The following is a 27,036-nucleotide window of genomic DNA, read 5'->3' on the forward strand; positions in this document are numbered from 1 at the left end:
AAATTCCGTAGAGCAAGGAAAAACCTGCGATGTTTTGCGCTTTCTTTGCGTCCCATAAGAGGACATCAAAACTGGAGGACATGGTTCATCCTGTAAATGCAGCGTTTGCTTTATAGAAGCAACCAACTCATCTATGAGTGCAAGCTCTTCAGACGAGCCAGGGGGAGAATTATCAACCCCTTCCACCTCAGCCTCCCCGTCAGACCCCACAAGGTCTAGAGATGAGTGAGACCCTGAGAAGGGCACTCCAGCCATAGTAGCCCCATCGCCCTCTGAATCAGAGGAAATAGACACTCTGGGCCGTTTTGTGGATCGATCAGCCACCAGCATCTGCACCTGAGCAGCTAAGTTTGCCACAATAGTGGCCAGATCAGCCCCCTCGGGGGAAGCAGCAGCCCCTTGGCCCCCCACCAAGGTGGGAGGAAACTTGCAATCCTGAGAATCCATGCCCCAGCAAGATAAGGAAGAAAGGGGTACTGCCCCTTTAAGATCACGGCGAGCGTAGCCCACCGCACCCACTGAATACACCGACCCCCACAGGGACAAGAAACTGGGCAAGGAATACAGGAAAAAAGGGAAGATAAAAAACCTGGAGAGGTCACACAGGCTGCTGCCACCGATCGCTGTCCCAGAGCAAAAGGAAGTGATGCAAGACTGACCGCCCCTATGAAGCCTATGCAAGGCTACACAAACATGGCCGCTCGGCTGAGGATTCCTTGGGCAAACTGAAAATGGCGCCGACATGTGGCCTGATCGATCGCCGCCAAAATGGTGGCGTTTGGCGCCAAAAACGCCGTGCATTACCACACAGGACCGGCCACCATGATTCTGCCGCAAAAAAAATGGCGGGTCGCAGCAGCGATCGCCGCACTGCATGCCTAAAATCCGACTGCTTCATGCTTACACCCAGTAGAGCGGGAGAGCCCCCCCCTTCACAGCCCACACACAGGCAGCAAGTCCACACAGGAACTGACAGGGAGCACAGCAGCCACACAGACATGCAGGGTCACACAGTCCCAGACTGACACCCAAATAGACAGGTCCCCACATAGAGTTACACTTACCAGTCCGGATGGCGTGGGGAGCCCGCTCCAGCGACCAAACCGCTGCACTGAAGACAGGGAGTGTCGCAAGCATGACGCAGTGGAACTGCGGTGCAAAACCCGCAATGGCGTCCAGTGAGGTAGCCACCTCACCGATAGCATCCCTGCAGCGAACAGGGATGGGTCGTTCAATGTGCCAGGGTAAAACCTAAGCTGAACGCTCGATGGCAGGCTGGGAAGCCCCTGGCCCTGAGCCCTGGGATCCAGGGTGGCCAGACTGAGACCCAGCTCCGCACGATCATCTTCATCCGAAGAAGCTAACTAATGCTGAAAATCAACAGCTAAGTAAAAGAAAGAGAGAAAAAAAACTCAAAATAAAATCAAAAAGAGAATAGAGGCTGAGACAGAGAGCCCCAGCACAGGAACAGCCAACCTACTCCTAAGCTAGGCATTAGAAACTGAGTTGGGAATGCAGGAAGCAGGGAGGTATTGACTGAGGGGACCACCCCCTGGGGGTGGGATATGCTAAAAGCTTTGATATTAATATATTCTGTTGCCTAGCTACTCCTACGGAGCAAAGGTCAATAACCCCATTAGTGACGAATATGAAGTGGCGGCGACTGTCGGAGGACGTAAGAGAAAATGGGATTTTTGACTTACCATAAAATCAATTTCTCTGATATTGGTTGAGGGACACAGCTCCTGATCGTCATGACCATTGGGTTATACTGCCCCCTACAGGAGTAGGACACTAGGCAGAAAAATAATCTGGCTACTCCTATGGACAGTCCTAGGGGGTATACTCCCTCTCTCTGCTATAGTTACTCAGTTTTGTTACAAGCAGTGTCAGAAGAGTTACAACTCTACAGATTGATAGGTGCTGTTCCTGTCAATGAACATTAGAGAAATAGATTTTACGGAAATCCCAATTTCTCTTTCGTTCATTGATGGATACAGCTCCTGATCTTTATGACCATTGGGGCGTCCCAAAGCAGTGTTAAACATTAGGGGTGGGAACAGCGAAAAATAAATTCCCAAGGCTAACTATAGCCAACCAGGTAAAGAAGAACTCAACTAAAACAACTGGAGCTCACCTGAAAAAAACAATACACTCCCAAAGAGGGTCCTCTAAACAGCAGCCTGCAAAACCTTGCGGCCAAAGGAAGCATCTGCAGATGCCAACACATCCACTTTAACCACTTAAGCCCCGGAAGATTTTACCCCCTTCCTGACTAGGGCCTATTTTGCGATTCAGCACTGTGTGATTTTGACGGACAATTGCGCGGTCGTGCGACGCTGTACCCAAATGAAATTGACGTCCTTTTTTTCCCACAAACAGAGCTTTCTTTTGGTGGTATTTGATCACCTGTGTGATTTTTTGATCATGCGCTATAAACAAAAAAAGAGCGACAATTTTGCAAAAATAACAATATTTTTCACATTTTTTCACATGAAATTCCCCAAAAAAAAAAAAAGTAAAAATCTAAATTTTTTAACATTTCAGGCCAATTTGTTTTCTGCTACATATGTTTGGTAAAAAAAAAAATCACAATAAACGTATTTTGATTGGTTTGCGCAAAAGTTATTGCGTTTGCTAAGGGAAAGATTTTTGTCATTTTTATTTTTTAATGGGTAATGGCGGCGATCTGCGATTTTTTTTGTGGGACTGCGACATTGCGGCGGACAGATCGGACCCTTTACTGACATTTTTGACACTTTTGGGGGTACCAGTGACATTACTACAGTAATCAGTGCTATACATATGTACTGTTACTGTAAAAATGACACTGGCAGGGAAGGGGTTAACTTTATTGGAGAAGGAGGGGTTAAATGTGTCCCTAGGGGTGTGCTTCTAACTGTAAAGGGGCGTGGCTTTTCATGTAACAGCAGAGATCTACGGTCCTACATAGCAGGACCGTATGATCTCTGCTGTTGCACAAGGGAGAATGACAGGCGGCTTTGTTTACATTAGCCGCCTGCCTTTCTCCCTCTGTAACCGACGATCGCGAGTGACCAGCGGACATCGGGTCCGCCAGTCACACGCGCAGGGATCCCAGTGAGCGAGCGGAGGCGGGAGCGTGCCTCCGGCGGTGCGTGCTCGCCCCCTATTGGCTCTCAGGCGAGTGACGTACAGTATATGTACTTGCGGCAGGTCGGCAAGTGGTTATAAATCCTTGTGAAAGTGTAAACCAGGGTTCGACAATGCCCGGGCGCCAGGTCGCATTTGCGACTAGAAGTAGCGACCTGGCGCCTGGGGTGCACTGAAGGAGATGTCCTGTAGCTTTGCGCCCCCCCCCCCAAGCGCTCAAACTACCGCATCATCCGAAAATTGAGGCCCCGGCTTTTGGGCCTTCTTCACTGAGATGCTGCCAATGGGGAACTGGCGTCCCCTTGTGGTGGCCGGGAGTATTACAACAAGCAGTAACTAGCAATGCAAGGAATTTCCACTGCTTGTTCTGAATGCCCGCCATTCTCCTTCCCAAGAGGTGGAGAGACGGAAGTTTTTGCAGTCTTCATCTGGCGCCCTTTGCTTAAAGGTAAGTGTGCAGGGAGTGTGGGTATTATTTGATTTTATTTTTATTTATAAATCCCATTTTACACCGCTCTCTCCTGGAAGTTCAAGGATAATGTGTTCTACATATTTATGCACTTCTGCAAAAGAGTGTTAGGGCTCTTTCACACGGGCGTTCCGATCAGATCCGCCTGTCAGTTTTTTAGGCGGATCCGATCGGATGCCCCATTCAGCCCTATGGAGCAGCGGATGTCAGCAGAGACATGTCCGCTGACACCGCTGCCATCCGCATCCGATCCTGTCCGTGAAATCCGGATGGATGTAAACCTATTTTCCATCCGTCCTGGGGATCGGATGAGAGCAGACAGGCGGTCTGCTCTCATCCGATTCCCCATAGAGAGCATCGGGGCTCTGACACCTCCCTCTCCGCACTGTGTGCGGAGACGGAGCTGTCATCCGCCGGCTCAGCGGAGTTCAGCGGATCGATCCCCGCTGAGCAGAGCACGGTCCGCAACGGAATGCGGACCGTGTGAAAGGGACCTTACTTTAAAAATTGCATTTTGTAATCTCCTTGCAATGTGTTGATCTTTTGTTTTGCATTAAAATCCCTTATTCACAATAAGAATCTTTTATGGAAAAATAAATAAATTATTATTTTTCATCATCTCCCTGCCCTGCCATGCCACACAGCCGATGGCCCCTTTCACACTGGCTTTCTGATCAGGTCCGCCTGTCAGTTTTTCAGGCGGACCTGATCGGACCCTTCAGTCTCTATGGAGTGGCAAGCCGCCGCCATCCGATCCTGTCCACCAAAAACAGAAGGATGGTGGTTCTATTTACCATCCGTCCAGTGAATCGGATTGGATGGCATCGGATGGAAACAGACGGTCCGTTTCTATCTGATTGCCCCATAGAGGAGAATGGGCTGTGTCTGCATAGCAGAGCGGACAGGACCTGTCATCCGCCTGCTCAGCGGGGATCAGCAGAGAGATCCCCACTGAGCATGCGGATTCTGCTTAGCGTAGGCGCCCGTGTGAAAGGGGCCTAAGGTGGCATATGTTACTCTTGGTCACTGGATCTCCTATCGCCCCCAACCTTGCTGCACTGTTTAAATTTAAGATCGGTTATTTTCGTCATTGAAAATAAAGCTTTGTTGTTAAAAAAAAAAAAACTGGCTCCTAACTTTTTTAGCTGGCTCCTAGATTCCAAAAAAATTTGTCAAGCCCTGGTGTAAACCAACAGCAAGTTGGATGCCTTGCAAACCTGCCTCACTGACACCTGATGACGGAAGGCCCAGGAGGCACTGAGCGCCCGAGTAAAGTGCGCCTTGACAAGGAAAAGAGGAACCTGACCCTTGATAAAATAGGCCTGAATCACTGTCTGTCTGATCCATTTGGAAATGGTCACTGAGGAAGCGGACAACACTTTCTGAGGCACGTCCGTAAGCACAAATAGTGAGTCTTACTTCCTAAAAGACTCTGTAGCTGTCAGGTACACCCTAAACGTCCGGACCACATCCAAGGCATGCAAAGCAATTTCCTTCGGATGTTTAGGTTTGGGTCACAGGGAAGGCAACACAATGTCTGGAACAAACTGTTCTGCCCACCTTAGCTTTCCAGCTACCTCCAGAGCTGCCAGGACACTTTTTCAGCCCACTTGATGAGTGACATAAGCCACGGCCGTGGCATTGTCCGACTGAATGCGCAGTGGACATCCCTGAAGATCCGTCCAATAGTCCAGGCACAATCTGATCGCTCAGAGTTCCAAGACATTGATCGGTAGTCTGGACTCTTCCAGTGTCCAGATCCCCTGAGCAAAATGATTGCCAAGGACACCTCCCCAGCCGGACAAGCTGGTATCCGTGGTGACCACTGTCCAATACAAGAGGAGGAAGGATTTGCCCAGCTGAAGCGCCAGAGAGCGAAGCCACTACATCAGGGACTCCTTCGTTTTCCCGGCTCAGCCGGATCTGATTCTCCAAAGACTGCAGGGTCTTGTCCCATTTGGCCAGAATCTCAGTTTGCAGGGACCTCGTATGGAACTGTGCAAATGGAACCGCCTCAAAATGGTAGACACCATCTGGCTCAGCACCCGCATGAAAGTTCGGAGGGATGACCATTTGCTGGACAGCAGAAGACAAATTGCAGCCTGCAATTTCTGGAATTTGTCCAGAGGAAGGAGCACTCTGGCTAAGGCCCAGATAAGTCCAGAGTCAGACCCAGATAGTCTAGCTTTGTAGACGGAACCAGAGCAGACGTCTGAAAATTCAGAATCCAGCTGAACTCCCGCTGAGTTCGTATGGTGATTTCTAGGTTTTCCACCAGAGCAGTAGGAGACTCCGCTCGCAAAAGGGGGTCGTCCAAGTAGCCCGGGTACCATGATTCCATGATTCCCCGTTGGCGTAAAAATGCTAACACCGGGGCTAACATTTTTGTTAAGACCCGAGGAGCAGAGGCGAGACCAAAGGGTAACGCCACAAACTGATAATGCTCCTCTCCCACGGCAAAGTGGAGGAAGCGCTGGTGACCAGCACATATTGGAATATGAAAGTATGCATCCTTGATGTCGATAGAGGCAAAAAAAACACCACCACCACTGTGCGAATGGACTCCATCCTGAGCGTCTTGAGGTCCAGGATTGGACGCACCTTGCGTTCCTTCCTGGGAACTGTAAACAGGTTTGAGCAAAAACCCTGAAAATGTTCCGAAGTGGGAACCAGGACAATCACCCCTTGAAGTAACAGGTCTTGTACCGCCCCAAACAGACCCTGTAAGCGGTCCGGAGACAGGCGCAAGTTGGAAGGAAAGAACCTTGCCGGGGAACAAGAGCGAAACTCAATCTTGTAGCCAGACCAAATGACTTTGTGAACCCACTTGTCTTGTACCAGGGAAGCCCACAGGTCCGGAAACCAGCGAAGACGTCCCCCGATACGGCTGAGGGCGCACCTTCATGCAGAAGGAGCCTTGTCCGCGGGTCTGGAGAAGTCTGCTCTCGGCTTGCCAGACCAGGTTTGTTTGGATCCTCCATAGGAGGCCCTGAAAGGCTTTGAGCCCTTGTCAGTCGACCCTGAGGGACGAAAAAACTTCTTATGAGCTGAGAAGGAGGGCCCACGTTCCTTCTCCTTAGTAGCCTGCGGAAGAAAAGTACTCTTTCCCCCTGTGAGACCTCTAATAATGTCATCCAGGGTAGCCCCAAACAGGCTATCCCCTTGAAAGGGGAGATCAGTCAAGGCGTTTTTAGAAGTTTGGTCCGCAGAGGAGCATTTGAGCCAAAAAGACACTCCGAAGGACCACTGCTGAAACAGAGAGCCGGAAAATTGCAAAGTGGCGCAAAGCTAATAGCACTAAAATAAAAGGTAGACCATTAGATGGGGCTATCATAAAAGTCTTTGAATAAAACAGGAAACAGTCCATGCGCTCAGGGCCAGCCTATTGGGGAGCGGAAGCAATCTCCAAACATGAAACAAAAACAAAGAGAAAAAAACAGGCGCCTCTGAGTAAAGACTGCAGTATTTAATTGGAAAACAACATTAAAAACTTACATCAAGGTAAGTAATTGTGAGTGAGGTGGGTCCTTTCCGGTGTCCATGTGAAGGCTTGAGGTCACCGCTGGGGGTCTGTATTCATCTCAGTTCTTCCTGTTCCTGTCCAGCAGGAAGTGGAGTGGTGTCACTAGCAAGAAAACTGAGGCTGAGACCGCAGGATGGAACGCAGGGTGAGCCGTACTGGCCGTTCACAGGATCTTCTGGAGTGATGACGACGCGTTTCCGAGCATGCGCACTGCAATGGGATACCAGCGAACGCTCCTTTTTCAAGTCAGGTCTTTTTGCAAACCCCCCCGGTGTCACGCCTTGGCTGAAAAATGGTCTTGTGGTCTGGTGTGTTCTGGATCGTTTCCCTGCTGACTGAGCCACTGGGTGATTCCTATTCTGGGCTTGATTCTCACTATCTCCTACCTTTTGGTATGAGAATCTTGCTCCACCCTGTGGCCAGCTGTAGTCGGTTACCTCGTCCCCTGACCTATATATACCCTCTTCCACTTTTTGCTACTGCCTTAGTATAGGTTTTGCTTCCTGTTTGTCTGCTGTGTATGTTCTTGTAATGTTCCGGTACCTTTGGTACCCTAAATTACACTTTCCACAAGTGTATGCGCCCTACCATTTACTTTTGGAAAGGTGCGCATACACCTTTAAGACTGGAGCTGTCATCACTCAGCGCCGGACTAGATGGCTATTTAAGGCGTCGGTTCTCACTCACATGTGTTCGTTCAAACACCCTTATCTGGATGCTAACCTTGCTTGAAGCTTCCATGCTTGCAAGCTTACTTCGCTGACGGAACCTCGCTGCGCTGATCCCTGTATCCCGCTACTGGATCATCCGCCTCTCCTGAACCACCCTTCGGCTGTATTGCTAATAGTGCTAAGTACCCCGCAGGGGAATTCTCTATAAACTTATACTAAGCTTACACTATCTAGCTCTGCATAGTAAAGACTGTTTATTACATCTGCATAAACTAGATTGCTAGCTCTTGAGACTACTGCTACTTTTCTGCACTGGGTTGATCTCTTTTGTATGTCCACCTGCTATTCTATCATCTGCTATCATACAACATTGCTAAACCTTCCTGCATCCATCTGCTACTGTCTCACCTTCAAGTGTCTATCACCTATCACCTCCATTCAACCTATCCCTCAACCTTCATCATTGTGTTACCACATACATAAAGTCACTCTAGGAACCAGCTTGCTAATTGTGTGTATTTACTGGCTGAAATAAGACCTTCCACACATGATGAGTCATTAAGGTTGGGAATGGTATCTCAGCATATCTCTTACATGACTGCTGACGTGGAACTATTTCTGCAGCTGAAAATCCACACCATATAAGAAACGCAGGAGCGTTACAGTTCTATCCTTGTTGCTGACCTGGGCTTACCTTGGCCTCTCTTTGGATCACCCCTTTGGACTGTACCGGCTCAGGCTATTGATCTCGGCTTACTCTTGACCTCTCTTCAGATCACCCCTTTTGGACTGTACCGGCTCTGGCTATTGAACTTGGCTTGCTCTTGACTACTTTCCTGGACTTCGCTCCCTTGGGGTCTGGCTCCCGACCTACTCCAAACCGTGAGTCATTTTCTTATTAGTTGTTACCTATGTTTGCTGGTTGCACTTTCATTTAAGGTCCCGATATTTCGGCTGCAGGACCTTTACTGCTCCTCCACCTGATACCGGGATAACAAGACTACTGGTCAGTAAATCGGAGGAGCGGTTGGGGTCTCTGGCAGGCCCAACACGCGGCCCCCATCGCCAGCAGTGCCCTGCCCCTACCCCAGGAGGTGGACCAGACCACCCTCACAACCCCAGCAATAGTGGAGGGGGTGTTGACAGAATGGGGGGGCCAGATGAAGGGGAGTGCCTGACGGGAAGGAGGTTAACCCGGGGGTCCAACTGTCCCAAGGAGGGGGCCACGTCAACCCCAAAACTCTCCAGGGGGAGAGGGGGGACAGCTACTCACCATACCAGGAACCAGGTGGACATCGCTCCAGACAGACCCTACTCTCCATTAAAATGGAGGGGCCCACGTCAACCCCAAAACCCTCCAGGGGGAGAGGGGGGACAGCTACTCACCATACCAGGAACCAGGTGGACATCGCTCCAGACAGACCCTACTCTCCATTAAAATGGGGGGGCTGTCGGCCAGGAGGAACGCTGCGACTCGGGTCGAGACCCGGTCATATATGACCTTGCGAGGCGTTTAACTCACAGGCCAGCCTTAGTCTGGTTTGGGCACGCGCGCTGGCCAGACTGGGGTGACCACTGGATCTAGATTATCCAGCCCGTCGCCCAGTCCGGCAGTTGATTGCAGATCTCACAAGAAAAAAACAGGAGAAAAATTTCTATCTAAAAAGAAAAAAAATTGCCAGGACCAGAGATTTCAGGAAGGAACTACGTCCTTACTCCTGACTAGGCAGAAAAAAAACTATAGCAGAGATAGGGAGTATACACCCAGGGACTGCCCATAGGCGTAGCCAGATTCTTTTTCTGCCTAGTGTCCTACTCCTGTAGGGGTAAGTATAACCCAATGGTCATGAATATCAGGAGCTGTGTCCGTCAATGAACGAAAGAGAAATTTAGATTTTTGCTAAAAATACATGCTTCTCTCTGGTAAAATGCTGCTTCCTAGCGTCATACTTCAGTGCACTGTGCTGGCAGAGCTGAGTAGCAACCACACACCTATCAGTACAAGTGTCTTTGCAAGCTTTGCAAAGAAATGAAGGGGATGTAGTGTTTGACCAGTTCTGTTGCAGAGTGCTAATTAATAGCACTAGGTCCAATTCTGGTACTTATTGGAATACCCAACCAAATATAGACCCCCTGCACAACTGCTTTTACAGGAAAGCGGAGGTAAGACTATGAAAATGGAGATTGTTTGTCTAAGGTCAATCTAACTGCAAACCTATTCCTGTGACTTCAATTCAGCTTCAATAGAAAATTTAACAATGTTTTCCTTTAAATATTATGTTTGACAAGAGATGTGCTAGAGCCAATAATTTCTTACCTTCCAGTTCTTCTCAGTTTTCTGCAAGAAAGCAAGGCCTTTTTCTATATCTGCCTTCATTTCATGGACGTGAGCGATGGTGTGAACAGACCAGGCATCCTTCGGTTCAATGGCCAACGCCTACATATACAAAACAAACTGCATTAACTTGAAAATGATAAGCAATGCATAAAATAGGAAACAATAGAAAATACACTGAAGGGGACAGTTTCCTTTAAAAATAATTAGCTACCAAAAGAAATGTGCTTGTTTATATAGTATAAAAGTAATTGACTTAGAACAGGTATGCAGCAAGTGGAGTCTGATCTACTCATCTGCATACGTGTATTGTGTCAGTGACTCATTTACCTTTTCAGTAATATAAACCAAGGTGGGAATACAGACCTGCTGTATTCTGGTGGCTCTGTGTTCCTGCAGAAGTATGAGTGACTTCCCATCTGCTGCTGGAACAAAATAGAATCAGCCTGAATGCTTCTTCCCCATTCAGGAAGGATCTTGTATTTTAAGCTATGAATACTATGCTTCCTCTGATTGGCCAAGGTGGAAAGGCGAGGAGATGACATCACTATTTTAACCTCGGCCAATCTGAGGAGGCCTTGTATTCATTGATTTAAAAAATATATATATAAAAAATGAGGGAGAAGCATTTAGACCTACTATTTCTGGAACACAGCAGTAAGATACATCCACAACAGTACCATACGGTGCACATAACACCTGCATCATTCTGTAATTGAAATAATTAGCCCAAACCAACTTGACTCAAACTAACCATTTAATGAAAACTTAAATTCTACTTTTATTTAAAAATACATTTAATGCAGAAATACAGGAAATATCTATCTACTCCTAAAAATGCTCCCCCCCTCCCCCTCCCCCTCCTAACACCTATATGAACACTAACTTGTGAAATACAGATCTGTACATACCTATTTTCAGGCCAATCTGGTCTGGTCAGGTAAACTCCCCTGTGTCAGCCAGTGCTAGCTGCAGGGGCAAAAAGAGAGGGCTTGACAATGGCTGGAATGCCTGAGCAGTGACGGCACCCATGGGCTTACAATGGCCAATCCATTTTCAGCACCCTCAAGTCGCTGCTAACTGACACTGGGTAGTCGATCATGTGATCAGAATGGAGTGGCCTGAAAATACAGACTATACAGATCCTTTTTCCCAAGGATAGTTAGTATATGTATTAGAAGGAGGTAGTTTCAGGAGTAGTTAGGTGTAACCCAGAAGACTACTTTAATCCTACAATAAAATGACTTGCCTGTAATATTTTGTGTCTATTACATCTACCTTGCTAAAGTTCAGCTTTAGGTAAAAGTAACTGTAAAATCATTAAAAAGCTTTACCTCACTGGCCACTTTAAAAGCTTGGTCATAAAAGTTTGTTTCAAGTAATCCAAAAGAGTACATGCCTCTGACATAACTGGTTGAAAGAGAGAGAACAGGATTCAATTTTAATTAATTTGACTACTTCTGTTAAAGGATTAGTTCACCTTTAATGACATATAAATTCACATTAATATGCAGTGCTTCATTCTATAAAAGAATGCTTACTTTTCAAGCTGCTTATTCCACTGTCCTCCCCTCTCTGTTCTGCCTTGAAGGCAGGATCTACTGAGTGTTGGATGCATGGCTCCAGCAACTGCTTAGTTTGCATGCTCCCACAGCTTAGCGTTCTGCGAGAGTAAAAGGGAGAGAACTGCGCATGTGTGGATCTAGAACCAAGCCAAGTGCTCGGTTGTAAGTTTCCAGGGCCAGCATCTTACGCTCAGTATGTCCTGCCATCCAGGCCATAAATGTTTTACACATCACGGCCTGTTAATTAAATTGACAGTCTGTATTAAGTCTAAAGTACAATAAAGCTAGGCCAGAAACGCTAAGTTAATGCGCCTTGCACAAGGGGCTGCCTAGCTGCTGTGCGTCTCTCCCGGCATTTTATTGCATTTAGAAGGGACAGGTACAGTGTCCAGCCCCTGCTTCCTGCAGCCTTTCTTATACTATAGTAGTCAGTAGCTGGACAACGCTTAATGCTGTACTGAGTGGCAGTGGTGTATTTAGGTTTTGTGCTGCCCTAGGCCTGACTAAACTTGTGCACCCCCTAATTTAAATAACATACCGGCAGGTAGCAATGTTACCGCTTTATGGGGGGTGCCAGACTGCTTCCGGGACCCTGCCCTCTGGCCCAATTCATCCCATAAAACTGGCACTATACTAAAAGTGTAGTACAAGCCAGCAGGGACCCTTTTCGGAGCCGTGAGGAGGCAGTTTTTTTTTCAGTGCGGGGTGAAGATTTTTTGCTGCCCCCCTGCAAAGTGCCGCCCTAGGCCTGGGCCTTCGTCGGCCTAGGCCAAGATACAGCACTGCTGAGTGGTACTCGTGTATATATACACATACAGTATATACAGTATCTTACAAAAGTGAGTAAACCCCTCACATTTTTTAAATATTTTAGTATATCTTTTCATGTGACAACACTGAAGAAATGACACTTTGCTACAATGTAAGGTAGTAAGTGTACAGCTTGTATAACAGCATATATTTGCTGTCCCCTCAAAATAACTCAACACACAGCCATGAATGTCTAAACCGCTGGCAATAAAAGTAAGTACACCCCTAAGTGAAAATGTGCAAATTGGGCCCAATTAGCCATTTTCCCTCCCTGGTGCCATGTGACTTGTTAGTGTTACAAGGTCCCAGGTGAGAATGGGGAGCAGGTGTGTAAATTGGGTGTTATCGCTCTCACTCTCTCATACTGGTCACTGGAAGTTTAACATGGCACCTCATGGCAAAGAACTCTCTGAGGATCTGAAAAAAAGAATTGTTGCTCTACATAAAGATGGACTAGGCTATAAGAAGGTTGCCAAGACCCTGAAACTGAGCTGCAGCACGGTGGCCAAGACCATACAGCAGTTTAACAGAACAGGTTCCACTCAGAACAGGCCTCACCATGGTCGGCCAAAGAAGTTGAGTGCACGTGCTCAACGTCATATCCAGAGGTTGTCTTTGGGAAATAGACAAATGAATGCTGCCAGCATTGCTGCAGAGGTTGAAGGTGTGAGGGGGTCAGCCTGTCAGTGCTCAGACCATACGCCACACACTGCATCAAATTGGTCTGCATAGCTGTTGTCCCAGATGTAAGCCTCTTCTAAAGATGATGCACAAGAAAACCCGCAAACAGTTTGCTGAAGACAAGCAGACTAAAGACATGGATTACTGGAACCACGTCCTGTGGTCTGATGAGGCCAATATAAACTTATTTGGTTCAGATGGTGTCTAGCGTGTGTGGTAGCAACCAGGTGAGGCTTACAAAGACAAGTGTGTCTTGCCTACAGTAAAGCATGGTGGAGGGAGTGTCATGGTCTGGGGCTGAATGAGCATGCACAATATTGCACATAGTAAAGCTTTGTGTGCCTTATCTATTGTTTTCCATGATCTTCTGTTAAAAAAAAAAGTCTGTTAACGGTGCTCAGTAACTTAAATTGAAATTTCTAACTCCATAGGCTTGCCCTATCTATCTATCTATGAAGGGAAGAGATAGTCATAGTTTGATAGTGCCTCAGAGGAGAACTCAGGCATGGCTGACAACAGTACTTGGGATTTCAATGAAGCAAAGGCACTGTTTTAGCTCAAACAGGAAGCTAAGAACACACTAGACATCTTGCAGATCAACAGTCATTTGTATGGAATTTGTTTGGAAATGTGCATGCATTGCAGAGATCTACAGGATATGCTTTGTTTTCATTATTTTCCTGACACACAGTTTGCGTACTCACCTACTTAGAGGGGTTTTTGGAGTCCAGTGCGGAAGAACCCGGGCAACAGAATCTCTCATTTGCATTTGTTGCCCAAGGTAAAAGTATGTGTCATGGGCAAATTTCAGTGCCAGTAGGTCCAGGGGATGATTCTGCAGGATCTCTTCCCAAAATATAGCAGCCTTTACAAGGTTTCTTTGGGGAAAAAAGACATCACAAAGAGATAAACCAAGATTTCATTTTAATCAATTACAAAAAAAAATAGATACTGGAGCAAACTAGCCTGGAGAAAAAAAAAACACGAATGCACCCACCACATCTATGGTAAGTTGTAAAAAAATGCATTTGTTTTTGGGTTTAGGTCAGGGGTTAGCAACCTTTTACACATTAAGTGTCCAGCCCCAATTCCTACACCTTCAGATCTCAAATCAGCCCCCATTCCTGTACCCTTAGACCTCAGATCAGCCCTAATTTCTACAACATGTAATACACTTCATACATCCTGCAGATGGCATTTCCACTAGAAGAAGGAAGAGGGTAGGCAGGCAGACAGGCTTCTTCACATGATGTCATCTGCAGTCACAGGTAGGCCTTTATTGGTACTGGTAGGTAAGGTGGGCCAGCACCTGAAAGGCAGTGATGCTAGTCAGGACTCTTTGAAACATCATGGAGGTTGGTGAGCTGCTCCTGCAGAGGGCCAGGTCAGGTTTTGTATTTTAGAGCCCACTGAGTAAGACAATTACAGTCTATGGCAACAGTGCGGTATTTGTAGGGGGCAGGTGCCCACTGAAGAATCCTTGGGTCTTCCAATGGGCCAGTCTGAGCCTGCACATGCCACATGGTTGTCCTCCGGATGCCACTGAAATTGACATGATGTGTCCACCATGGCACAGGTACCTTAGTTAGCCTATCCCTGGTTTAGATACACTTTAGTTACTAATTGCAGCAACTACAAAGCTAAAAAAGAGAAGGTCACTACATACCCTTTAGCGAAGGTTTCAACTGCGGCTACATGTGACCGTTCTCGTTCTGTCAAGGATTGTGTCTTGGCCAGATCTGACATGGTCTTAAGATCATTTTGCAGCTCCTTATCTAAAAGTGGTGGACGCCCTGTGCCAATCAGTTCCAAACCATTGGAAAGCACATATCCCATCACTAGAAAACAGGGGAAAGACATGAAAAAGGTCAGGTATATGAAATCTGAATAGAATTTGCATCACATATGCAATAGATTTCTGCATACACTTTGGGTATACAGTATTAATGAAGCTGAATTACAGTCTTTCTAGCAGTCTTGCCAGTTGTACAGGCTCCTCTTGAATTGAAATGGCTTACTCTGGTTTCACTGCACACTGTCCGCTTCTCACAGTAGCTGCAGCAAATCATAGAGCACATCTCATTTCCTGGCTAGAGGATGTCCAGCATCTTCTAGGCCTTTCCATTCCAGCCTGACAGTCCCTGGCCTACCGCTTTCAAAAAATGTTGATACATATACACGAATAAAATTATATTATATTATATTATATATATATATATATATATATATATATATATATATATATATATATACACAGTATATATATATATATAATGTATATACAGTGAGGCATGAATCCAAAAGTAGTGTACTATAAAATAGATCTTGGGTTTAATTACAATTTAAGAAAACCTGTACTGTCTCGAAGCCATAGGCTTGCTTTATTTCACCTCCCTTTTTTCTCTAGAGGCACATACTTTTCCTTTGTCCTTCATCGCTATGTTCAGCTGCAGAGAACACAGAAAATAGCCAGCGCTTCCAGGTATGGAGGTGCATGTGACTCACTCTACGTAACAGTGCTGAGCTAATCACCAAGCTACAGGGCTGTCACATGGGGAGAGTCTATAGCAGTGTGTTAGGCCACTTTCACACAGGCGCCTCCATGCAACGGATTCTGCTTGCTCAGCGGGGGATTGCTCTGCTGATCCCCACTGAGCAGGCAGATGAGAGGTCCTGTCCGATTCTCTGTGCAGAGCAGACACAGACACAGTCTTACTCTACTATGGGGAAATCGGATGGAAACAGACCGCCTGTCCGTTTTCATCCAATCTGCCAGACAGATGGAAAATAGGACCACCATCCATCTGGATTTTGCGGGCAGGATCGGATCGGATAGCGGCTGATGTCAGCGGGCATGGTCCTATCAAGTCTGCCTGAAAAACTGACAGGTGAACCTGATCGTACAGCCATGTGAAAGGGCCCTAAACCACATCCTGAGCCTACAAAGGCAGCTTCTCCTGCTTTCAGCAGCTAAATAGAGCTTTGGGAGAGTGGAGGAAAGGCGAGTATGTAGTCCTGGGGGGAGGGGATTAAAGTAAACCGGTTTCTTGCTTATTCGTCCACAGATAATGTTTTTAATGGCAATAGAAAATTAAATAAATATTAAAGTATAACTAAAGGCAAAACTTTTTTTTTTAGTTTTAGATAGAAGGGAGAAGGATTATAACATCTGCTGTACCACCCTTGTCTTTTTATGGAGTATTAATAAATTTGAAGATTTTTTAGAGCATGTATGGAGTTGCGGGTCCTCTTCTTCTACAAATTGTGCTGGCAGCTGTGCTTATCCGACAGCTCAGGAGGACTTTTGGATTATTTGGGGTAGAAGCACATCTTCTTTCCATTGTTGACAAGCAGGAATGAGCTCGGGTGTGTTTGAGTTCATACGTGCCCAATCCCACCAGGAAGCTGACACTGCACTCCGCTAATCACAGGCAGTGAGACATTTCCTGATCCGCAGCTGCACAGATCGGGAAATGTCTCACTGCATGTGATTAGCGGAGTGCAGTGTCGACTTCCTGGCGGGTTCGGGCATGTACGAACTCGAACACACCCGAGCTCATCTCTATTGACAAGGAGTAGAACACCTGTCAGTGTTTATAGCTATTTGTGACCCCATTAACCACTTCAATACTGGGCACTTTCACCCCCTTCCTGCCCAGGCCAATTTTCCCCTTTTAGCGCTGTTGCATTTTGAATGACAATTGTGCGGTCATGCAACACTGTACCTACACCAAATTTATGTCATTTTCCCCCCACAAATAGAGGTTTCTTTTGGTGGTATTTGATCACCTCTGGGTTTTTTCTTTTTTGCTAAACAAATAAAAAAAGACCGAAAAGTTTGAAAAAAAAAAAAAAGTTTTTTTGTTTATGTTATACAATTTTGTAAATAAATAAGTTTTTTCCTGCACTGATGAGCACTGATGAGACTGCACTGACAGGGTGGCACTGATAGGCAGCACTGATAGGCGGCACTGATATGTGGCACTGATAGGTAGCACTGATATGCAGCATTGATGGGCACTGATAGGCGGCACTGATGGGCACTGATAGGCAGCACTGATGGGCACTGGTAGGCAGCACTGATGGGCACTAATAGGCGGCACTTATCGGCACTGACAAGCGGCACTGATGGGCACTAATGGGCACTGGTGGGCAATAATGGGCACTGGTGGGTGACACTGATAGATGGCAATGATGGGCACTGGTGGGCAGCACTGATAGGGAGGGCACTGGCGGGCAGTAGTGATGGGGAGGGCAATGGGGGCTCCCTGAGCCCTGATTGCCATCCCTGGTGGCCATAGTGGGCATCCCTAGGGTCATGGGTGGGCATCCCTGGTGGATCTAGTGGCACCCCCCTCCCGAGGGTCTGCACTGGTAATCAATGATCTGATTACCAGTTTCGACCCCCCCCCCCCCTGTCAGGGGAGCCGCTGATCGGCGCTCCTTTACTCGTGCCTGTCAGGCATGAACTAAGGAATGCCGATCAATGGCTCTTCCTGTTTACTATGTGACCAGCCGTGATTGGACACGGCTGGTCACATGGTAAAGAGCCTACGTCAGGCTCTTTACCGAGATCGGAGATGCAGGGTGTCAGGCTGACACCTCGCATCACCGATCGCCGCTCTGCGCGCCCCCGGGGGGCACGCAGAGCTGTATTATCCTGCCGCCGTCATATGACGTCCGGTCAGGATAATACAACCACAATCCCGCCGTCAATTTGCTATAGGGCGGGCGGGATGTGGTTAAGGAGATTCACCCTCTCTATTTTTCCTGTTTACCATTATCATTGAAAGTGAATGTAAAAGAAACCCCAAATTTTGGGCTGTCCCCAGAAAATTAATAGCAGGGTCATTTTCCAATAGAGACACTAGTTCTGTTGACCTGGGGGTCCCCAAGGAATTCCCTTAGTTTGCAGGGATTTTCTGTCACTTCCTGTTTTGGCTATGGGAAAGAAAGAAAAAGGTAAATCTCACCCAATGGGACACAGATTGCAAAAAATAAACTGACAGGAATTATAAACCACTCTATCCAAAATTGAAAAAAAGTTTTGTCTATAGATCTATTTTAATATAGAAGATGTCGGATTTGTACATTCAGAGAGGGAGGGGATGGGGGTAAGGGAGAAGAAGGGAGAGGTGGGGCGAGGTAGGAGGGGGAAAGGTGGGGGGGGGTGAAGATGAATAGTGTGAAGAAGGCCAACTAGTAGTAAGAGGAAAAATTGAAACAGCTTTAAACAGTCTGGGCTGGCCATTATTTAAAGCATAACTCCACTTTTGGTGAAAAAAAACATTCCCCTCTGGGTTATCTATGTACATTACAAGAATTATAACAACCTTTGTTTCAGATTCCTACCTTTTGTTATTCTGAAGAAATCATTGTTTGTTCCTCTGTTCCCCTGTGCTAAGTAGGTCTAATAGAAGTGGTTTCATAATTATCAACCAGCTGTGCACCTGCAGGGCACTAATGAGGTAATCTGCTGGACCTGTATCCCTTTAGATGTGTTCCTATTGGGAGTATCTCAAAAAAAATGACATTTTTGTTTCAGGGGATGCCTGAAATCTGACTCGTATCTTAGGCAGACTTCTGGGAAAATCGGTGAGCCAATCTCACAAGCAGGAAATTATGTTTCTGGGGTGTAGTCAGTATACATTCTGTGTACAGAACAACTCCAGGTAGCCATATTGCATTGCATTCTCAGAAAGTTGCAGCGGCTTCAAATTGAAAATGACTTGTGTCGCAATTGTATGCCCTATAATATTTGTTCCCCACAAAAGTGGAGTTACCCCTTAACCGTGTAGACTGAAGTAATGCTTCATATTATATGGTGAGTATTGCAACATAAGCTGCTTCTTATTTTATCTTCTAATAGACTATTTATGTTTTTTTCTTTTTACTGGGGTTTTGCTTTAATATATATTGCTTAGTCAAAATCTGATTCCAAATGCACTTACCAAAATTAGGATCTGCAGCTTTGATATTGGATAGACATCCTTCAATTCCTCCAAAGGTTGCATCATTTGTCCAAGTGACATACTAGAAGAAAAATATACGTCCACTCACAGATACTTTTTCACTTCAAAGATTAAGCGCCGGTTCACACTGGCGCGACGCTACTTTCAGGGGCGACCTCCGAGATCGCGGTGCGAGCAGCGCGCCGCGACCTCGGAGCGGCCGCCTCAGACTTCATAACATTGAAGTCTATGGCGGTCGCCTCCTGGTCGCCCCAAAGAAGCTCCGGACCCTTTTTCTAGGTCGGAGCGACTTGTGTCGCTCCTATTAGAATGGGTCCGTAGCTTCCCTATGGGAGGCGACCTGCGGCGACCTGTGAGGCGACCAGGTCGCCTCACAGGTCGCCCTAGTGTGAACCGGGGCTAAACCTCCAATAGCAAGAGAGTGACCTATTTATGCATATAAGGTTTCATAACAATGCAAGCTGTGAAACCAGGAGCTCAACTATTCTAGTGCCCCTTAGGTCCTGTATAGATACTGTGCCTGCCAACACACTTAGTACTGCCATTTCAAAACTAAAGACATCTGCTAGTTAGGTCAACGTTATGTACTTACACAGTTCACATCTGAAAAAATACAATTCAATTGGAACTAAACGCAGCTTTACAAATTTCCCCATCAGCAAGCTCATAGTACATAACTGATATACACCACTTATTGGCAGCATCCTGGCCATGCTGAGATCTGCAAAACGCCTTGTCAGGATGACATAGGTGCTCGCAGCTCCCCCTTGTGACTAGCATCACCATTGCAACAGTGGATTGAAAGTGGGGTCTGGTTCTGCTGTACTGCATATTGAAGAAAGGAATGTAGGAGGCTTTGGCAAGAGAGGATGTTGTATCCTAAAGGACTGTGTGTGGTAAGCATATTATTCATGATGTACTCAACATATGTTAAAGATTTGGACAACATTTGCTATGAGGTTTTGAGTTTTTTTCTGGTGGAGTTTAGTTTCACATCTTTTTATTTTTTAAATCAGGCAAAGTTTATTAAGGTTTGAGTTGACAGTTCAATTACAGCTTGTAGAAGAGATTGTAGAATAAGGTACAATATAAAGGCAGTAATAAAAACCCGTTAAGTATGTAGCCAATACAGCAAACAAGCTATATGAGTTTATTCATCACAGGGTTCAAGAGGTATTAAACCAGGTGTTGCTAACCAGCTATCCCACACTTTATACAACTTTACAAGGAGGGTTCCAGCAAGCCAGCCACCCACAACAGGGTGAACCAAGCCAGCCAGCCACAACAGGGTGACACCAAGCCAGCAGCCACCGCAGGGTGCCAGGCAGCCAGCAGCCACAGCAGGGTGCCAGCCAGCCACCCACCCCACAACAGGGTGCCAGCAGCCAGCCACTCACCCACCCCGCAACAGGGTATCAGCAAGCCAGCCACCCACAACAGGGTGCCAGCCACCCACCCACCCCACAACAGGGTGCCAGCAAGCCAGCCACCCACAACAGGGTGCCAGCAAGCCAGCCACCCACAACAAGGTGACACCATGCCAGCCACCCACAACAGGGTACCAGCCAGCCAGCAGCCACAGCAGGGTGCCAGCCAGCCATCCACCCCACAACAGAGTGATAGCAAGCCAGCCACCCACAACAGGGTGACACAAAGCCAGACACCCACACACCCCACAACAGGGTTCCAGCAAGCCAGCCACCCACAACAGGGTGACAACAAGCCAGCCACCCACCAACCCCACAACAGGATTCCAGCAAGCCAGCCACCCACAATAGGGTGACACCAAGCCAGCCACCCACAATAGGGTGACACCAAGCCAGCCATCCACCCCACAATAGGGTTCCAGCAAGTCAGCAACCCACAACAGGGTTACACCAAGCCAGCCACCCACCCACCCACATTACAACAGGGTTCCAGCAAGGCAGCCACCCACAACGGCGTGACACCAAGCCAGCCACCCACAACAGGGTGACACCAATCCAGCAGCTACTGCAGGGTGCCAGCCAGCCAGCAGCCACAGCAGGGTGCCAGCCAGCCACCCACCCAACAGGGTGCCAGCAAGCCAGCCACCCACAACAGGGTGACACAAAGCCAGCCAAACAACGGGGTGACACCAAGCCAGCCATCCATAACAGGGTGAAACCAAGCCAGCCAGCCACCCACCCAACCACCCCACAACAGGGTTCCAGCAAGCCAGCCACCCACAACAGGGTGACACCAAGCAAGCCACCTACAACAGGGTGACACCAAGCAAGCCACCTACAACAGGGTGACACCAAGCCAGCCACCCACAACAGGGTGACACCAAGCCAGCCACCCACAGCAGGATGCCAGCCAGCCATCCACCCCACAACAGGGTTATAGCAAGCCAGCCACCCACAACAGGGTGACACCAAGCCAGAAACCCACCCCACAACAGGGTTCCAGCAAGCCAGCCACCCACAACAGGGTGACAACAAGCCAGCCACCCACAATAGGGTGACACCAAGCCAGAAAACCGCTCAGCCACCCCACAACAGGGTTCCAGCAAGCCAGCCACCCACAACGGGGTGACACCAAGCCAGCCACCGACAATAGGGTGATACCAAGCCAACACACAACAGGGTTCCAGCAAGTCAGCAAACCACAACAGGGTTAAAGCGTTAAAGCCAGCGACTATAGAGAAGGATAGAAGATCAGCCCTTGGGCCAATAGGTCTTCTCTGAGAGGGAGTCGCCAAGGGACATCGGCGATCAGCCGAATTAGATCCGCGTACCAAGACCTGAGATTCTAGTCTGAGGCTACTAGGATGACCAGAATTAATTCTGCCTCGATCCTTTGTAGATGTCTCGGCAGAAATTTCAGAGGGGGAAAGGCGTATATCAGATGGTACTGGCCCCAAGGAGCCACCAGTGTGTCTATAGCGTCGGCTAGAGGATCCCAAGACATTGTCACAAATCTCTGCACCTTCCTGTTGAGGCGAGAGGCCAACAGGTCCACTTTGGGAGTTTCCCACGGAGACACAGCTGATGAAACACCTCCGGATGAAGAGACAATTCTCCCTGGTCCAAGGCCTGTCGACTGAGGTAATCTGCCAGCCAGTTTTCCACCCCTGGAATATGTACAGCAGGGAGAGCTGAAACGAAATGTTCCACCCACCTTAGAATGCCGGCTACTTCCCGAGCAGCTAGGACACTTTTTGTACCCCCTTGCTGATTGACATATGCCACGGCCGTGGCATTGTCTGAATGGATCCGTACTGGACACCCGTGAAGACAAACCGTCCAATGGGCCAGACAAAGTTTGATTGCTTGAAGTTCCAGAACATTAATCAGAAGTCTAGGCTCCTCCAGAGTCCTAACCCCCTGAGCACATTCTGTGCCCAAGACACCTCCCCACCCAGAAAGGCTAGCATCCCTGGTGACCACCGTCCAGTACAGGGGAAGGATTTTCTCTGTCAAAGAGCCAGGGAGCGAAGCCACCAGACCAGGGACCCTCTTGTTCCCTGGCTCAGCAGAATCAGATTGTCTAGAGACTGTGGATTCTTGTCCCACTTGGCAAGAATCTCTCTGCAGAGGTCTCATGTGGAACTGTGCAAACGGAAACGCCTCAAAAAGGTAGACACCAACAGGCCCCACACCCGCATGCAAGAGAGGAGCTGACTGAGAGAGGACTGACTGCTGGACAACAGAAGTCGAATGGCATCCTGCAGATTCTGGAGCTTGTCCAGCGTCAGAAAGACCCTGGAGGCTGAGTCCAGAGTCAGACCCAGTTAGTCCAACTTAGACAGAACCAGAGCAGACTTCTGGAAATTCGATGTACAACTGAACTCCTGCAGAGTCCGCACAGTGATGTCTAGGTTGTCCTTTAGAGCAGTCAGAGACTCTGCTCACAGAAGAAGATTGTCCAGGTACCCCAGGACTGCAATCCCCTGTTGTTGCAACAATGCCAACAATTTTGTGAATACTCAATGAGCTGAGGCAAGACCAAAGGATAACGCCATGAATTGATAATGCTCCTCGCCCACAGCAAAGTGGAGGAAGCGCTGATGTCCGACATATATCAGGATATGGAGGTAAGAGTCCTTGAAGTCGATAAAGGCCAGAAGATCCCCTTGATGAAGGGATGCCACTACCGTACAAATAGACTCCATCCAGAACTTTTGTATCCGCACAAAGTGGTTCAGGGCTTTGAGGTCCAGAATTGGATGAACTTTGCCTTCCTTCCTGGGAACTGTAAACAGGTTTGAATAAAAACCCTGAAAAAGTTCCAAGTTTGGAACCAGTACAATCACCCCTTGTAGTAGCAAATCTTGTACCGCCTCGAAGAGACCACGCAGGCGGTCTGGGGACAAACGCATGTTGGAAGGAAAAAACCTCTCTGGAGGATAAGACCGAAATTCAATCTTGTAGCGGGGCCGAACCAATCCGTGGACCCACCTGTCTTGAATCAGAGAGGTCCACGGGTCCAGAAAAGACGTCCCCCCACCCAAGATATGGGTGAGAGTGCCCCTTCAGGCAGAAGAGGGCTTGTCTAGAAGGACCTGCTCTTAGCTTACCAGACCAGGGCCTCTTGGAACCTCCGGAGACGGTCCTAACAGATTTGGATCCTTTGTCTTGAGACCCTGAGGGACAAAAAAGCCACTTATGAGCTGAGAAAAAAGGACCAAGTCTGCGAAGAGACTCCTTGCCCCTGGAAGCCTGTGGGAGGAGAGTACTCTTCCCTCCTGTGACTCCCTTAATTTTATCCAGGGAAGACCAAAACAGGCGATCCCCCACAAAGGGGAGATCTGATAAGGCCTTATTAGAAGCTTGGTCCGCAGACCAGCATTTCAGCCATATCATGCGCCTAAAAACGAAGGGAGCCGCATCCAGAGAGGCATCACAAATAAAATGTAACCCCTGGACCAATTGGTCCCCCAGCTCCTCAAAGGCAGGGGAAAGCTGTACACCCTCCAGATCCTTACACAAAAGCTTAGCCTATTCCGTCAAGGTCTGGGTCACCAAGGCAATCGTGAACACCGGCCTAAGGACCTAAGGACCGAACCGGCAATAGTAAACATGTGCCGGACCAAGGCCTCTGCTTACCTATCAAAAGGGTCCTTAAAAGCCAGTGACTCCTCCACCGGAATTAGAGTGGATTTGTTCAACCTGGAAACCTGAGAATCCACCACAGGTGGGACCATCCACTTTTTTAACAAGGACTCTTCAAAGGGGTGCCTTCACAGTAAAATCGCCAGTGTTAAAATCCTGGTGTTAAGGTGTTTAGTGTAAAGTGTTAATATTATGGTAAATTTTAGGGAAATCTCCCGCGCTATCGTGGATTTCCGTGTATAATAAATAGCCAAAATGTGCTTGAGAAAAATGAGGGGCTGCTGCTAACACTTGAAAGCTTATCCTTAGCCTTTAGTGAATTGCAATTTGTAGTGTAGTGTTGCGCTGCCTCTCCTAAAGTGCAATGTGACTTCAATAAATCATAATATATGTGTACCTTCTTATTCAATAGTATAAAATTACTATTTAAGTATATCTGTATGGTAGTAAATCATAAATTAAATAACATGATACTGCATGTAAGCTGATGATACACACTGTAACAATTGATAAAAAATGGTGATACTAAATAAAGTAATATATAAATATACAATAAATATACAATTTTATTGTATATTTATATATCACTTTATTTATTATCACCATTTTTTATCAATTTTTACAGTGAGTATCATCGGCTTACATGCAGTATCATGTTATTTCATTTATGATGTACTACTATACGGATATACTTAAATAGTGATTTTATACTATTGAATAAGAAGGTACACATATATTATGATTTATTGAAGTCACATTGCACTTTAGGAGAGCCAGCGCAACACTACACTACAAATTAATATTATGGTGTTGAATTACAGGTAATTAACACTATTAGTGTAAACAATCCTCTCTATACAGTGAATATACAGGGTTGAACAACTTTTATGAGTGTTAATTTAACTCTGAAAAGTCTCTCAAAGGGGTACCTTCAGAGTAAAATCAACAGTGTTAAAATCCTGGTGTTAAGGTGTTTAGAAGTAAAGTGTTAATATTATGGTGTTGAATTACATGGAATTAACACTATTGGTGTAAACAATCTTCTCTACAGTGCCATCTTAAGAGCATTATAGGCCCCGGGCAATGCAGTGCACCCATGAGAATAAATATCTGCTTTACCAATAAATATTGATAAGGCGATATGGCGATATTTATTGGTACAGCAGTGCCAGGCTAATGACAGCTTCCAAGTTCGGTGGCTGGGTCCGGTGAACACACACACGGATGGGAGTCAGACTCGACTGTCCTGTGTGTGCCTGTTCCTGTGGAGGCGGACAGGCATTCCTGCAATTGTGGGCTCCCCCTCCACAGCCCAAGTGACCTGACAGCAGCTCAGGGCCGACAGGTGCTTGCCAACTGCCAAGTTCAGCGGCGGATGCACATGAGAATAGGGACTAATGGTTGGCTGGGACTGGGTCGCTGGGCAGGGGGGCCCCCGGGCAACTGCCCAGCGTGTCCATTCGGTAAGATGGCCCTGCTTCTCTATCCGGTGAAAATAAAGGGTTGAACAACTTTTATGAGTGTTAATTTAACTCTGAACAGTGTGGATTATATAAACACCAGGAAAGTGTTAAAAATAACTCCCATAGAGTTAAATAAACACTGGGGATTTTACTGTGTTCTAGCGATTAGCGAAACACTTCGGTACGGCCACATTGCGATTACGGATACGCCACTGACTCGCGATTTTGTCAAAATAGGGGGGAAAAGGAAAAACCTTAGCCGCTTTTGATGATTTTCGGGTACAGAAGGTGACTGGCGCATCCGACGCAGCCGCATCCTCCATTTTTAATGTTTTCCGTACTGATACAATCAGCGCATCCACCAGCGCTTTTTTGTGCTTGGCTGCAGTAAAAGGGGAATCATCCTCACCATCAGAACATTCAGGGTGCGTGGGCGCAGACCCAGGAGGGTGAATCGCCTCTGCAGCGGCCAGATCAGACTCAGAATCTGAGGAGACAGAGGAGGCAGGTGAAGGTGATGGACGCTTTTTGCTGGTCCGTTGTTTTAACCAGGGAACCACACAGGCAAAGTGAGGAAAAAAAAAAAACACTGCTAAGTGACCCCCCACTGCCACGCTAGCGACACTACAGGTTTCAGCACAACTCAACCTCTGCTATAGCAGAGAGAGGGAAAGCCGCAAGGCACCCAATGGAACTTGGCACCCCTGGTCAGCTAGATGTGGACAGATGGGGGGTGGTCCACAAGGGACCCTGACATGTGGGGGGAATGCTGTGTGGGAAGGGGGGGAACCCAGGGGTCCGACCGTCCGACCATCCCAGGGAGGGGTCCACGTCCACCCCAAAAGGCAACCAGGGAAGGGGGGACACTACTTACCATACCATGGAAACGGGTGGGCACCGCTCCAGGCAGACCACCTCTCCATCAGAATGGGGGGTGCTGCGGGTCAGGAGGCATGCTGCGACTCAGGCCTGGACCAGGTCATATGCGTCTTCGCAAGATGTTTAACTCACAGGCCAGCCCCCATCCAGTGGGGCTACAGTGGTGATCAAAAGTTTGGGCACCCCAGGTAAAAACTTGTATTAATGTGCATAAAGAAGCCAAGGAAAGATGGAAAAATCTCCAAAAGGCATCAAATTACAGATTAGACATTGTTATAATATGTCAACAAAAGTTAGATTTTATTTCCATCATTGACACTTTCAAAATTACAGAAAACAAAAAAATGGTGTCTGCAAAAGTTTAAGCACCTTGCAGAATTTATAGCATGCACTGCCCCTTTTGCAAGGCTGAGACCTGCCAGTGTCATGGATTGTTCTCAATCATCGTCTGGGAAGACCAG

General features: G+C 47.4%; 2 protein-coding genes across 3 annotated transcripts in view; one reads left to right on the plus strand and one right to left on the minus strand.

Moving 5' to 3' along the window:
- The window catches only part of DNM1L (dynamin 1 like), a 497,546-nt gene that overhangs the window by 218,228 nt on the left and 252,282 nt on the right, over positions 1–27,036 (plus strand). The window lies entirely within an intron of this gene.
- TTC38 (tetratricopeptide repeat domain 38) overlaps positions 1–27,036 on the minus strand; it is a 97,944-nt gene that overhangs the window by 41,054 nt on the left and 29,854 nt on the right. For both annotated transcript variants that reach the window (XM_082256174.1, XM_082256173.1), the window contains exons 3-7: positions 19,138–19,219; positions 14,853–15,024; positions 13,891–14,064; positions 11,465–11,540; positions 10,113–10,232 (exon numbers count right to left, since the gene is read on the minus strand). In XM_082256174.1, coding sequence (XP_082112300.1) covers positions 10,113–10,232; positions 11,465–11,540; positions 13,891–14,064; positions 14,853–15,024; positions 19,138–19,219 — 624 coding nt within the window. The remainder of the gene's footprint in view (positions 1–10,112; positions 10,233–11,464; positions 11,541–13,890; positions 14,065–14,852; positions 15,025–19,137; positions 19,220–27,036) is intronic.

Source organism: Pelophylax lessonae (assembly GCF_965119305.1).
Source record: "Pelophylax lessonae genome assembly, chromosome: 4".
In the NCBI taxonomy this organism is placed as follows: domain Eukaryota; kingdom Metazoa; phylum Chordata; class Amphibia; order Anura; family Ranidae; genus Pelophylax; species Pelophylax lessonae.